We start from the raw sequence: 15539 nt of genomic DNA, 5'->3' as shown, positions 1-15539 counted from the left end.
TTAAAAATCCTGGTTTCTTTACATAGCAACATGAATTTTCTTGATATTCCATTCAATTTAAATAACCATACTGTTTTGTAACAAGTAACAGAATCTAAAATACAAGAAAAACCGTGATCCGTGTCGCGGCCCACATTCGCCTAGTTCAATCCCACCAACGCTTTCTGAATATCAAATAGAAAAGAGCAGGCCCGACGCCTTTCAATTTCTCCGCGGGACACGTATATCTCTTTGTATGGACAAAACGAATCTCATAAGTCCAGCGGCCTTTATCAACGCACGACGTCCATTATGAAACCATAAAATTATGTTTTCCAACAACCCAAAGGATAACTTGACATCCATTTATATTCTGGGAACACGCTACTCCTAGACAATGAGGCTCTACTGTAAAGCTCCTACTCCTAGGATCCATTGGGACGCTAGACGCATCATTAATAACATGACGCTGGAAGATTTTTAGATATAGGATATCTCGGATGATAAACGACATCTTCGTAATGTTATCAATTATCACTTTAAAACGAAAAACAGGTTTACATTACATATTTCCCTTTTAGGTACATTACACACACATGTAATGGAGATGCATATACGCTATTAATCTAACATTAAGGTAAAGAATCACTTATAATGGTAGGAATCATTAAATATTATCTTAAAATAAAATTATTAACACAAACTTGTTTTAAACCACAGCGGCTTCTTGGGCATTTTTATTAATGCTTTGGTTTGGTACGTAAGTACTACAGATGAAAAAGTAATATCTCTACATCGGCTTCAGTTCTTTACAACCAGTATTATCAAGAAATCTAGGCACGTGCTATAAACCGTATAGACACCTTTTTTATTGCTTATACCACACGATGTACTAATGGACGAAACGCCTCCGGCGCTTGGAAAAGATCCAGCAAATCCATATGTCATTACTGAGGTGTTACATGCAATGTAATTTTCAGAAGTATAACCTGGTTGCGATAAAAAAAATACCTTTTGATATGCCGATACCTTTACCAGCGAAAATATCTGTAAAAAGTCTAGGTTAAATATAGCTTAACCTTAATATTTCACATTGATTTTTTGTTCTATCCCATAAAATATCTACGGTTTCACAAACGAAAGCAAAATTCGGAAAAATAATTCGAAAAACCTTCAAGATTTCATTAATTTTTCACAGTGGAATACAAGATTAAAGACTGTATATAGATAGAAATAAACATCTATTTCACCACGAACCTCTATGAACAGAAACATAGACAACGCACATGTTCCAGCGTTCCAGCCGATAAAGCTTTCCTCGGGACTAATTGCGCAAAAAACGCACGAGACCGTTCTAAACGAAATAGCACATCATTGTGTTGGAATGTGTGCGGTTGTTTGGTTGTTTTTGCGCGGGCGCACGACCTTGCCGGCTGCGCGGGCGCAATCCGAACCAGCGCGACCAGTTCCGAGCGCTGTAAACAAACCCTAGCACGCGATGGAATTGCCAAGTCAATAACCGAACCGCTACCACCGTCGCCGCTTGTGTCGAAATAATCCATAACCTGTTGGAAAGCGAAAGCTGAAACAAGATTCACTGTTCGACAAAAACTATTCACACTCGTCTTCAGTTTCACTGTGCTAGTAGAATGATTCTGTTTCTGAAGCAGTAAATTTTAAATCCGTGCTTATAGTTTTATTTTTTATTATACTGAACCTTTTTCCTTCCATATTTCCTTCAGTGACTAGAGTCAGTGTAAAAAGAATTACTATTCGCAATTTCTTAATATCATTAACTGCGACTCTCCTCGCAATCGGTTGAGTAACGGTTCTTTATTATGAATGCATATTAAAATCCATTTGTCAAATGAAAACAACTCATAAAATATCCAACGAATTAAATTTGCAGTATGCTTTAAATCACAGTAAATAGAAACTGTTTCGAGGCAGGTGCGAGGCGGCCGCGGCCCAACATTTGAAATTCGAAACAATAAACCAAATACACAGACATGATACGACAACGAATGAAACCAGACATCGACCCACTTTCCTTCACAAGTCGCACATGAAGGGAAATTCATTCCAGCGACCGGTGTCTCCGACTCTCCGGCAAAGGTCCATGAGCGACACGTAATTTAGCTGCGTTTAGTTTAATTACCTCTATTACGTATAATCTAAGCTTTAAGAGAAAAACTATCCAGGGTCAGTAAATAGGTACAAGAGAGCAAGAGACTGGATTTTTCAAATCCACTTTTAATTCAGTGAAACTCAGTCAAGTAGTCATCGTGTATAATATTTTTCAAGTACAGCCGGCCGATGTTGGCCAGAATAAAATACAAGTGGCCCTTAATATAAAGCAGCTTGAAAGCAATCACAATAAAACGAAAACGAAGCTTTATCTCAAATTTTATTTGATTTGTTAAACCGAAATATTATTTGAAGAAATTTTATCTGGAAGAAATATAGATAATTGGAAGGTCATAGATCTCGGGAAGAATTTATGTACGACTGCCTTATTAGATGAAGATGGTATGAGGTAGAGAATGGTAGACTATTTTAATTAGAATTGTGTAGCTCGCGAGTGAGTGATATAAAAGATATATATCTTCACCAAAGAGCTAATCACTCATCAACTCCGACGGATTTGAATTATATCTTTATATCCGCATCACATGGTTTAGTTCAAAGATTCAAACGATTCCGGATATAAGATCTTCTTCAACTCAACAGTGTTATACTAGCTCGCGAGTGAGCGATGAGTCAAATGAGCGACTGACTGAGAGTGAGTAGTGAGCCTGATTCGAGTCAAATGCGTTGATTGAGATATATAACAGTTACGGTTACGTATTAAACACTAAATTAAAATATTTTATTGCTAAGAACATGGAAACCGTCATATACAAATAGCGTTGGCTGTGATAATTCATTTATAATTTCTTGCCAGTTTTGTATTAATTATAGGAATCAAAAATGTTGTCAAAACATTTTGATCTGATTCTCTGATATACTGATATAAAATGTCGCGTATCTTTACAGAGCTACTGAGCTAAAGTGAGCTATTGAGCTAAAAGAGTGATATATATCACTGAGTTCAAAAGATATATATCACTCTTTTCACTTTAGTGATACATTTTGCGCAACTCTAATTTTAATTATGGAATAATAATTATGATTATGAATGTCTTTAAACATACTAAAATAGCCTATGGGTTTATTCTAACAACACTAAATATATTTTATTATAGTGTAATACTCCCTCGAAGGCTTATTAATTTCATTAATTCAAACTATAGGTACAATTAGAATAATTAAAACAACATGAGTAATATATTTCAATAAGACATGCGAAATTTTTTGGTAACAGGCGAAAGTATATCGACCTAGATAAACAAGTACATTTGAACTCTGAAATAGAAACACAAGAAGTCGATTTTGGCACATTTGCCTCGCACTTAGAAAAAAAGGCGTGTTGTTTACAAAATTCAGTGTAAGATTTTGCACCAAATTTCAAATGAATGTGCGTCGACTAATCAAATACAGTTTTGAATTAATCATTTCTTTCGTTCTTATATTTCGATGACTTGCAAGGCTCTATGTCCGTCATTCGATCGAACGGTTACATAATAGTTTATTGGAAGCTCTACATGTAAGGCGCAATCGTGTCTAAGGCCCATTGTTTCACAATTTAGGTCATTCCAGTTCAGTGATTCAGGTAGCCTTTTGTAGGCTAAACTGTTCCTGACAACTTGAAAGCTCTTTATGGTGTTCATAAGTTCCAAACATAAAAGCGATATCGCGTGTATAAAAAATATTGTTTCAAGGCTGCTTGGCTGCTGAAACAAAAGTACTGCATGACCTTAAAATACACGTTATTGATTGGTTTCAAGGTTCTGAAAAACTAAAACTGCGGATTTAATGCTGAACGGATGAAGACGTAAAATTTATAGATGAACGAAGCTTAATATTGTGATTTCTTTGAAAAATTGTTGTTATTTATATCAAGAAGAAAATACTGTGAAATACAAAATTTGTGGTAATATGAATTATTTTAATGAAGTCGGTTAGTAATAAAGCTCCCCACGGGAAGTAGATAAAACGGTGCAATATGTACGTTACGGTGCAAAGGAAGCCGAGAGCACTGAACAGGAACAGTCACGTTTAACTTTGAACGCAGTTAATATGCATCGAACATTTCTACTATTTCCAGCGTGGTCTATTCATAACACTTCCTCCGTGCCTATTTATAGTACGGTCTCGTGTCGTCTGAATAACTCGGAACGAAGCACGGGCGCCTAAAATCGTTCAATAATGTTGCTGTTTATATCCCGTTGCATTTTAGTACGGCACGAGGACCGAAATATCTGGAGTTCAACGACGCGACATTTGAAATGTTGAAAAATAAATTCAATGTAGAAATTATTTTAAATTTTCTGCTAGGACGGAAGGAAGATCGCAGGTACATATTTATCGACTCCTCTATTTTAAGAGAAAATCTACTAAACTAAAACTTGTCTAGAGCGGAGCGGAACGGAGCTTAAAGCTTGCAGCGCAGATGGACTAACAAAAGTAGATAAAAGGGTAGCCGCGTCCACGTGCTGTGACTGTCACTTCCGCATAGCTTGTACCCTAAGCAACTGGTCCTTAAAAAGCAAAAGCGTCTACTAGAAGAAATTTAAATTATACAAAAGTCCATTGTCAACAATACGAATCATAGTTTGAAGAAAGCAAAACAATGTTATCTGTAGTGGTTTATAACATACCATTTCCAGAGTTGTGAATAGCTTTTATTGCCTTCTTTAGTTTCGTTAGGCCATCGCGGTCGAAATCCAGCGTCTGAAACAAAAACATAATGCATAAAGTAATATACCAACAAATAAATACACTTTCGGAAAATAAGAGCCAAATCCTATCCGAAAATTTCGGCCTCGTCCGCCCATTAGTAATCTTAATCAATGTTTGCCTCATAATGTTCGTATTTTTTAAGGTTCAAAGGACGGAACCCTACTATTATTAAGACTTCGCTGTCTGTCTGTCTGTCAGGACTCTATCTCTTGGACCGTAATATCAAGACACTTGTTTTTTTACAGAAGATGCATATAGGTGGCTGCTATAACAAAAAATATACTAAACATTAAATAAAGTTAAATACTAAAGGGATACCACAAACCGGCATTTTTAGCTATTTTTCGATCTAACTGTTAAACCGTACTACAAACACCGTTGAATTTTTTACAATCCGTTTACAAACTGCTATTATAATAAATAAAATACAAATAAGAACAATAAAACATATGGTACGTGGCATGTGGTACGAACGCCTCCATGTTCGACTCGTACTTGGAGAATTATTGTATGCTTAAATTGTCAATGTTTTAAATTTGGTAAGCAAAAATTGTACCAACGATATCAGTTTCAAAACTGCAGGCCCTAAGGACGGCGGGGCCTTAAATTTTTTATCAATAAGCGGTCATCACAATAGGATCCACGAGCCATTCAACGACGTACTACACATCTGCCGCTCCAACCGGCGATTAATCAATGCCCCCTCGCAATTGAACCAAACGAGAGCCAAAATAATAGCTCGCTCTTCGTTTTAAGTTTGTCTTCAAAGGGCGTCTACCGGAGGGCTACCGGTTTAGTCATTTCGATATTGTTGTCGAACATTACGCCCCTTAAACTTGTTTGGTTTGAGTGAAAATTCGCCGTATCATATATTTTAGTATTTATAATGGATTGATTTTAGCACATTAATACTCGTATATTAAGTTTATTATCTATAGTATATTGATTCTTTTAAATAAGTATGATAGCGGTTACGACTTCGATCATCTTGGTCAACAGAATATTTGACAATATCTGCATACAATAAACGCAAAAATGTGATACGTTAATTTTGAACTTTGAAAGACAGAAATTGGGCAGATTGATTATTAACAACGGGCGTTAGTTAACATTACTATAAAATATTTCAAAGTTTCTTTCGTAATTTGTACATTTGACGAAAGATTTCATTCAAAAATTATAATAGCTCGGGGCTGCCCGTATTAGGGTGTTTGTCATTTGCAAAGGGGCACACCTTTTGGCATCAAACCTGTTGCCATGAGCTTTGCACAACTGCACAAATTTCTTAGCTGCAATTTTTTTATAATTTAGGAAAGGGACCATTCACTAAATCTCATTTTATACCATTTGTACGGGTTATTCCTGTTATAATTTAATTTTATCTACTTGATTACCTGAGGATTTCTTCATTTTGCTATTTTAAGGCAAGTCATCATAAAATAAGCATAGAAGCATACAATGCACATAAATATAATAATTGATGAGAATAAAATAATCATCCATTCTTACAAAATAATTAAAGTGTAAATATTGAAATACACAGAGTTGTTTTTGAAGATGAAAAAGAGTTTCTGAACGATATGATACAGAACTTACGGAGCAAAATCAATTGAGGCTATAGGCAAGTTTTGTCTTCTTCATTAGTATCCCTAAGCTTCACAACCAACTCCATTAATTAAGTTATTACTTATTAGTTACTCTCTGAAAGTTCTACGTAAAACTATGTATATGTAAGTTAAGTAAGGCCACCAAGTCATGTACTTGCCGCCGGATATTAAGTAGATAATTTTGAATTATTATCCGGTTACATAAGACCTTGCGATTCTAACAGGCGTCAGATCAGCGACAAGGCGCATCCTTAACGTGGTTAACTACTTGTTCACCGTTCCTCAAAAGCAGATTATTTGTCGCTTTATAAGCTTCTCCACTAATCTTCATCGCAGCGCGAGTATGCTCCATGCCAGAGAAAAACCCTTATCAAGTGTAGTACAACATTTAATCATTTCCTTTTATATTAGCTTAGGGTACACCGCCGTCGCCGACTGTCGTCAGCGAGTCTATGTGTGTGTGTGTTACGGTCGCCAACACAGGTAAAGTACAAGTCTCACTTTTTTACCTACTGAAGGTCACAATTTTCTCCCTAACAAAACACTAAACTGCAGATCTAATAAGATCCACGAATTTATCTTAACGCTTTTATATTACATCATCATTCGTAGTAAAGGTTACGTAGTAACTATTTATTAATCTGTGGTAAAGGGACGTTCTATAATGCTATATGAAGCTGCCTTATCAAACATAATTATAGAAAACAACGACACCTTTCGAACAAGATATGAAGCTCACGAACTGGCTAAATTATGTAGCATACTTTGATAATAACTTAATTACGCATAACAATACAGACTGCTCCGCCCACATCGTTATCTACTATGATGAGTCACACTTGTTACTCGTTACTTAATAACTTAAAACTGATAAACTGTTGGTACTATGCAAACAATGTTACACAAATATGAATGATTTGTTTACTATTAAATGATAAGTGAATCTAAGGTATGAAAATATAGTTAATGATATGTATTTACATTGTTGTATGAAAACGATGTGTCAAGTCTTAATAATGGGTAAAATAGGTTAAAGAAAAGGTCGCATTGATTTGCACTTTCCTTTCATTACATTAAATATAGCAAAGCGTTTATCGGACGTATGTGTAGATTTTATAACAGTTTAATAGTTTCATTGGCAGCAAATTTTTGTATTACTAACAACCGTAACTTCTGCGTAATGCGTAGTAACTGAATTCAACATATTTTAGTTATTATATTATTTTGAGTTTTTCTATAACCTTCACCCAGGTGTTTTAGACACAATTTATTCAGAACGATACCCCGGACCACTGTTCAATTAAATAAGAACTCAACCTACGTAGCCAAGTCTTGCCATATTTAAAAGACTCCACATAAAAAGTATGGAATAGAACAGTCAACTTATTTTTTTGTGTATTCGAGATTCCTTACATTAACGAGATTTGAATAGATTCGTCACAGATAGAGATTATTTTGTTATATGAATGTACGTATGTCATTTTCAGGGCCACCATGTAAGTTAGTTTTCATATCATTACATAACGATAGACAGTTGAGTACAATCAAACTAAGGCGAGTTGATCTTATCACAGGAACGCGTGTGTTACTTATGCATGTGCACTAAAGTTACCTTGTCAGAATAAGCTCATAATTAGGTGACCTTGCGAGTAATGTCGTTATGTTTTCCTTCATGACGACAGTAGAAACAAATTGTTTTCTTTAGCGTGTATGTCTAATATATATAATGGAATATAATGGAAATCGATTTTACTATTTAGCGAATCTCTAAGAGGTGGTTCTTTTATGGTTGATTACAGTTCCGTTTAATAGTTTTGATGATCAAATGCTTCGTGATAAAACTGTAGCTAAACCAGTACCATTACATATTTCTGTATTACAATAAGTCCAATGTTAGATTGTTAATTCCAATTACATACTCTACTCAACATAGATATAAAATCAACTAAATGCAAGTAGAACTTATTTATTTTTAACCGACTTCAAAAAGGAGGTGGTTATCAATTTGGCCGGTATCTTTTTAATTTAAAGTGGGATTTTTTCGCTGAGCGAACGCATCATCCCGTACAAACAAACTATTAAGCAATTCATCTCATAACATTCTATAATACGAGTACATACTTTTAAAAGATTTTAAATTGCGCACATACGGAGTTTCTTTCGTCACTTCCTCTCCATAACGAACCACTTTCCAAAGCGGTAGTAGTTTGTTGATGTTCGAAAAAAAATCAATATGAATCAATTTTGAATAAACCAAATTTGAATTTGATTTTGGGTAAAATAATAAAAAAAAAAAAATAGAACCCAAATTATTATAAGTTCTACTTAGACTAATGGTTACTACAGTTCTACCATGTTAAATTTTAACGTACAATTTTCTTAATAAAATCTTTTCAAAATTATTACCTGTGATTCATTCGTATAATACCTATGACTAAATCTATGTTCTTTTGTGTATTACGTATACGATGGTTGATTCACTGATTTAATAACAACTGACGCAAAAAGTGTTATTTAATCTATAGTAATTGATAACAATTTTCGGTGTTAAGTCTTTGTGGATGTTGGACTTTTACACCCATTTTTACCCATCATCATCAACCTCTTATCGTCCCACTGCTAGGCACGGGTCTCCTCTCATAACGAGAAGGATTAGGCATTGTCCACCGCGCTGGCCAAATGCGAATTAGTAGACTTCCATGCCTTTGAGATTTTTTTTTATAAATCTCAGGTATCCAGGCTTCCTCACGATGTTTTCCTTCACCGTTTAAGTAAGTGATAATTAATTTCTAATAAGCACATAATTTTTGAAATTCAGAGGTTTTGCCAGGGATTTGGACCCCGGACCTCTCGATTGAGAGGCCGAGTTTCTTGACCACTAGGCTATCATTGCTTTTTTACCCATCGCTAACACAAAAACTCCTTAATCTTTATTTCCAAAGCTCATCACTAAATAGCTGTTATCTATACGATAAGCTAATAAACATACGACGTTTTTATTACATCTATAAATATAGAAACAGCTGGTTGGAACTCGGTCACTTAAACTCGTTCGACAGATGTTATAGGCGAGACGTATTTTTTCACACTATCCACTGCATGCTATCCATGTGTTTGCTTGTTATGCAAGCTGAAACCGATTTTCTGTGCGGTTCTGTCCCATTGAATATAATATATAATAAATATAAACTTTTATTGAAGTCATTTGAGTGCTTGTAAAGTCTGAGTATTGTGCTTGCATAGTACCTATTTGTTGGAACCCTTAGCTTTTTGTTTTTTTTTTTTAATTTATTCATGACATTCGTTTCATTTCTGTATCGCGGATGCCGTGGATACACATAGATGGCCCATGACATATATCAACACTAAAATTAGAAATAAAAATCTTGAGATTGAAACCAAAAAACCGCCATAGAAATCATCAGGTGATGTTTTTTAATTGTAAGGTAGAAATAGGTGTAACATTGCCAATAATCACGCTGAAATTATTAATTTAAAACGTATTTCTAACGTAAAGTATTTCTAAAAACAGTGAAAACAACGAACAAAGTCAAAAGCGCGAAACGAGTATAGTAATGTGAGCATCACCATAATTTCATTCTCAAGTAGGTCTTTACTCAGCGCGATCTTAATGATAATCGCATTTGCAACATTGTTATAATAAATTTGTTATTCAAAGTGGTGTTGCCTTACTATTTGCATCATTAGTGTCTATTGCACAAAATTACCGTCGGATGACGTATGTGTAAACTCGAAGATTGCTATGAGTCAGCTAACTTACCACCGCACTAATATAATCATAGTGAGATGTAAAAATTTCGGAAGTCATTCAGTAAACATGGTATTAGTCATTATTGATTCGACGACTTCTCTTCATTCGTTAATGTTTAGTCAAAATCAAAATATTTAAAAATAATAAATAGCTAAGAATTCTTGTTAAACATCAATTCTGTCCCAAAAAATCCTCATAAGTAATTGTAGCTATTTGTATAAAACAATCCGAATTATTTAAATTATTAGTTACAAATAAAGCTTTATTTCATACAATTTGTATACAAATATAATATTATTGTAGATCAGAAAAGAAAAAAAATATTTGCGGTAACATATTAATTGATCAACAAAGGAAAAAATATAATAATAAGTGTTTTTAAAACATAATTTCCTTGTTTCGTATGTATCTGTTAAATTGTACCTATAAGTATTTGTTATTATTATTGTAATACAATTATTAGTTGTATTCCTTACGCCGGGTAAAGGTTAATTTCGAAACTCACTCGTCCATATTAGTGCTTGTTCCGTTACATTTCATTAATATTTTCAAAATATATCACTAATAAGTTATTCTTCGAAAATGAGTAGTTTGCCATCGGAAAATGGTCAAAATTCGACATTCGGCCAATCTATATAAGTATATTTTTATAATATGAGAGTAGCAGACGAGCATGCAGTCCACCTGATGGTAAGTGGCTACTGCCGACCATGGACATTTGTAATCAACCACAGATAGGATTAGATATTCCTACCTGAGATCGGCCACAGATGCGCCGCTACTTCTGAGGACTAAGCTGGAACGCCTCGGAAAAGTATGTTCAAACCAGAACACAGCAGCGCTTAACGCTGCTGTTATGAGGCAGAAATAGGGAATATTATGATCATGATAAGTGATGAATAAAAATATCGATACCAGCTTGAGCATATAGCGAATAACGTATGGCCCTATATCAAATTAGTGGAATATTATGGAAATAAAATGCGATAGCGAAAGCGGTTGGCCTTGTGACCTCGACTGGCATCGTATCGGCGACTAGTTACTCTCCTTTATTACACCTCAAAGCTCCAATAACATCCAAGTTTATTAATTTTATTATTAAGTTGGTTTATTATTTTTAAGGTGGATTTTGACCTATTATTAATCAGGATTAAGATCATAGGCCCATCCCGCCTAAAATAAGATTGATTTCCAACAAAATCATCATCATGATTACCCATTATCATCTCCCTATAGGCACAGGTCTAAGCTTAAAAAGAAAAGGGTTTAGCCAGCATTTAAACACACCAAATGTAAACGAAATTCATATTACTAGGCTGCTTTATTATACAACAAAACACATAAACAACAATTCATAAATCATACAAACAACTTTACATTTCCAAAACTTTTCCCACGTCTCAAAAGCTTAAGAAGTAAACATTTCTAGGATGTATTTCCGTTTCCGCTCGGTTTAAGTCTTTCTGTACCGACTCGTCAACTAAAACGAAAGTAGTTTTGAATTTTGTTTTAAAGAAACGCTGCTAGAAAGTACGAAGGTGGAACGAGATTCTTATGTGGGTCAAACAGTTCCTAATAAGGCTCGGACCACGTCAGACCGTTTGAGAACCAGTAGTGATGTAGTGTTACAAGTTACGGAAGAGTGATCGGCTTACGATTACGTATAGTTGATACGTGAAAACTACTATGATTTTATATGGAATTAAAAATGTAAGGAGAACAAAAATGAACCACGTTGAAGTGCAAACAGCTTGATGCTACGATATGCGTATCTTGAATGATTAAGAATATTGCAAAATCTGCAAATTTACACAGAATTAATGATAATATATTATTATTAGTATTTTATTAGGAGTCTAATTATCTTTCTACTATATTTTGCTTGAAAAATGTGACCAGTAGTAGCATTAATCCCTTCTCTATAAACCATTGGGGTAATGAAAATCAACAATCAAGTGAAGCAACGATGAAAGCGGCATACTGAAAATGAGACTGATATTCTGAAGAAGTCTTGCTTTCTATTTTGAGTTATGCTCGTTTTCACTAACGACAATATTCAACACTAATCAAGTAATAGTCAGTAAACATTGTAAGCAGTACCCTTACCATGAGTTTTTACGTTTTGACAAATATGACTGTTTTGGTATTTGTTTACGTATTTGGCCATACAATTTCCGATGAGTGCCCCTAGCGGATTGTGTCAGAACTTGGAAAGTGTATAGGCCAATAAGTAAACAAATACCAAAACAGTCATATTTGTCAAAACGTAAAAACTCATGGTAAGAATACAGGTGCCTATGTTATACTTCCGTTTCCGTTTAACTTCCAGTTAACCTTTCGTTGTTCACTGAACGACTTGTAAACTTAGAAATCTCGAACTTTTAGTTTAATGCACAGACTTTAATTTTTATTGCGGTTTACGGTTCCTTTAAAAAAATGCGATGAAGTAATTTTGCGGTATTTCAATTTCATTCAATATAAACATGTAAAAATATATGAAAATAATCTATAATTATTGTCTAGCGTGTAAAACTTCGTTTAACCCTAGATAACTCTCCAACATTAAGCTTTACATTGGAGTGTTTCCTAGGAAGGACTCTAGTAACTTTTCTTTTGTATATCTTACGGTTTTATAAATCTAGTCCAACCGAGAACGAGAACTGGTTGAGGACGCCACTGTTTATGTTTTTTACAAGCGGGCATTCCACTGCATTAAGAGTGTTTACGCAGCGCTACTTCACTTCGCGCTAATAAAACAAACACGGCAACTCCACTTGTAAACAAATATTGTTCACGTGTAAATACCTCCTAAGGGGATTTCACACGGCGCTAACAACAGCTGTAATAAATTAATTTAAAGGTGGTAGAACCCACTGTGGTTCGACTCCTGCGGCACCACCGCCTCACTTATTTCTGCATAATAACAGCAGTGTTAAACACTGTTGTGTTCCCGTTTGAAGGGTTCAGGCATTCCAGTTTAATCCTCAGGGGTAGCGGCGCACATGTGGCCGACGTCAGGGAGGAAACTAATCTTATCTATGGTTGATTACAGATGTCTATGGACAGTAGTAGTCACTTACTATCAGGTGGATTGCATGATCGTCTGCTAGTCCTATATTATAATAAAAAGTCTGATGATTATTAAAAGACCTCGAGTGACTTCTATGTCTAGGCAAAGAAAACAGCAGGGTACCATTAGTCTTAAAGGGCGTAGGATTGGTTTGAGAGAACCCAATTAGGGAAGGGTTATGTCCGCAGTTGACTCACATTTTGGATGAAATGGCTCTTTCGTCTATAATTCTACGAGGCTATACTACACACAGGTTTACTTTGTGAACGACGGCGTGTGAACTACCCTTATACTGTGTTTAAAGTTAAACAAAATGTAAACGATAAAGAAAGACACGTTCAACGTACCATACTGTTCTTATTCTTAGACACTGTCATTTTGTTGTAAACAATCTATTTTATTCACATAAAAATCCGAAAATGGTCATGTAACATCAACAGTTCCATATGTAGCTATTTCAAGTGAAAATTATCATTAGGTTCTCCATTGTAGAGATGGTAGATATCAATATTGAAGCTTTACTCTCACTAAACAATCACCTTGACCACAAACTATAAAACACGCCCCAACGCTGGCACCCACGTGAAAACTCAATGTGCTATCAAAAGAGAAAGTTTATAGAAAAGTTCACAACAATACGTAGCAATCGAAAGTTTTATTTCGGTCCATACCATATAGGGATTTTAAGAAGACTTGTTTAAGTTTATAGTACTTCATTGCCTGTTAATAATAAAATCAATTGATTTTGTTATAAATAGTATCGTTATTACTGTAATGCTCGGTTTACTTTCCTCAAGGAGGTACTTCTGGTGGTTTTCTGGTCACTGGACTTCTGGTGAATGAGTAATTTCATAACAAAAACTAGGATACCTGGTGTCATAGGTACCAAAGAAGAAATAGAGAAATTGCTATAACCGGAATGGAAGACTCAAATAATCATACAACCCAAAAGAATTGTCCAACAGTAACCAGATAAAAAAATTTTGAATGAATGAATACACAGCTGAAAAATATGGCTAATAAATATGTTTATACAACGATAATGAAAACGTAATGGTCCAGGAAAGAGACAAAGGCACACATACGAAAATTTTGCAAGCAATCAACAAAAGCAGGTATATTTTACGAGTGGGTATCATGTTGTTTACTAAACCTTGTAAAGGTCGTTAAGAACCAGATTGAGTGTCTTTTGTACCGCTCGACCTTTTGTTTGACGTTTTAAAGGATCGCAGATATTATTTCACCTGCAGACAAAGATAAATAGACTCCTAATTATATATGTTCTGATGTTACATTGATAAAACAGATTTTTAGTAAAGTTTTGTTTAAGAATATTATTATTGGTTTTATTATGGTAACGCTTATCTGAGATTAAGAAGTATCACGAAACATACGGTAGAGGTCAAACAATTATAGGTACAATAAACATGATATATGAGCATAATATTAGTATATCTTATATATAAAATTCTCGTGTCACAATGTTAGTTACATTTACTAGTATGTCTTTATAAATTCTTTCGTTTCTCAGATGTCGTATGTCACCACCACTTTACTTGGTGTCTTGGCCAAAGAACTTCGGAAGTCCACAAAAAGTGAAAGACACCACTAGTATACATTTTACTTGAGAATAACACCAGCAAGCACGAAATCTAGTCCACGAAATGACAGATGAGTCATAATCACACCGGACAAGATTTTTGTCTGTCCAAATACCGTCACCACAACAGTTCTTTACACTGTACACAATTTAAGTTTACTATTCATGCAAGGCATTGTAAGGAATTCCATTTCTCTGCCATACGTATGTATATAGAGGGGAGGGGAAGAAAGACTATTTAAGGAATTTTGTATAAATATACAACATATGATTAGAGAACTACATGTGAAGTAAGCATGGATACTGAATGTTATTCCATTCATTTTTACAGCTTTTTTTAACATTACCTATGTTATGAAAGATAAATAAGCCTAAGCTATTGCGTCCTACGAATATGATATCGGAATTTTATGTGCTTTAAATGAGACATAAGAGTATGTACACACCGCGCGTTCTACCTGCTTTGTAGTAGTAGCCTAATAGAGATTTATTTTTTAGATATCCCGAAACATGACAGTTTATGTTTGGTAGATATTTGTATCTATAATTTACTTCTTTACATGAAATTTAGATATTTTATTATATATTAATTTATTTCTTAGATTTATACCAAATGAAATTATTCCGAAAATATTCCGAGAGAATTTCATGCTTATCAGCTTCAGATTG

At 34.6% G+C, this 15539-nt stretch overlaps 1 protein-coding gene across 8 annotated transcripts in view; it reads right to left on the bottom strand.

The window, feature by feature from the left end:
• The window catches only part of Asap (ArfGAP domain of ASAP), a 67899-nt gene that overhangs the window by 48583 nt on the left and 3777 nt on the right, over positions 1 to 15539 (bottom strand). For all 8 annotated transcript variants that reach the window (XM_073089566.1, XM_073089597.1, XM_073089574.1 and 5 more), the window contains exon 2: positions 4740 to 4812. In XM_073089566.1, coding sequence (XP_072945667.1) covers positions 4740 to 4812 — 73 coding nt within the window. The remainder of the gene's footprint in view (positions 1 to 4739; positions 4813 to 15539) is intronic.

The sequence above is a fragment of the Epargyreus clarus genome, unplaced genomic scaffold (assembly GCF_041222505.1).
Source record: "Epargyreus clarus isolate Ecla_fem2 unplaced genomic scaffold, WU_Ecla_fem_2.2 ptg000003l, whole genome shotgun sequence".
In the NCBI taxonomy this organism is placed as follows: Eukaryota; Metazoa; Arthropoda; class Insecta; order Lepidoptera; family Hesperiidae; genus Epargyreus; species Epargyreus clarus.
This window is presented reverse-complemented; position numbering and strand designations above follow the sequence as displayed.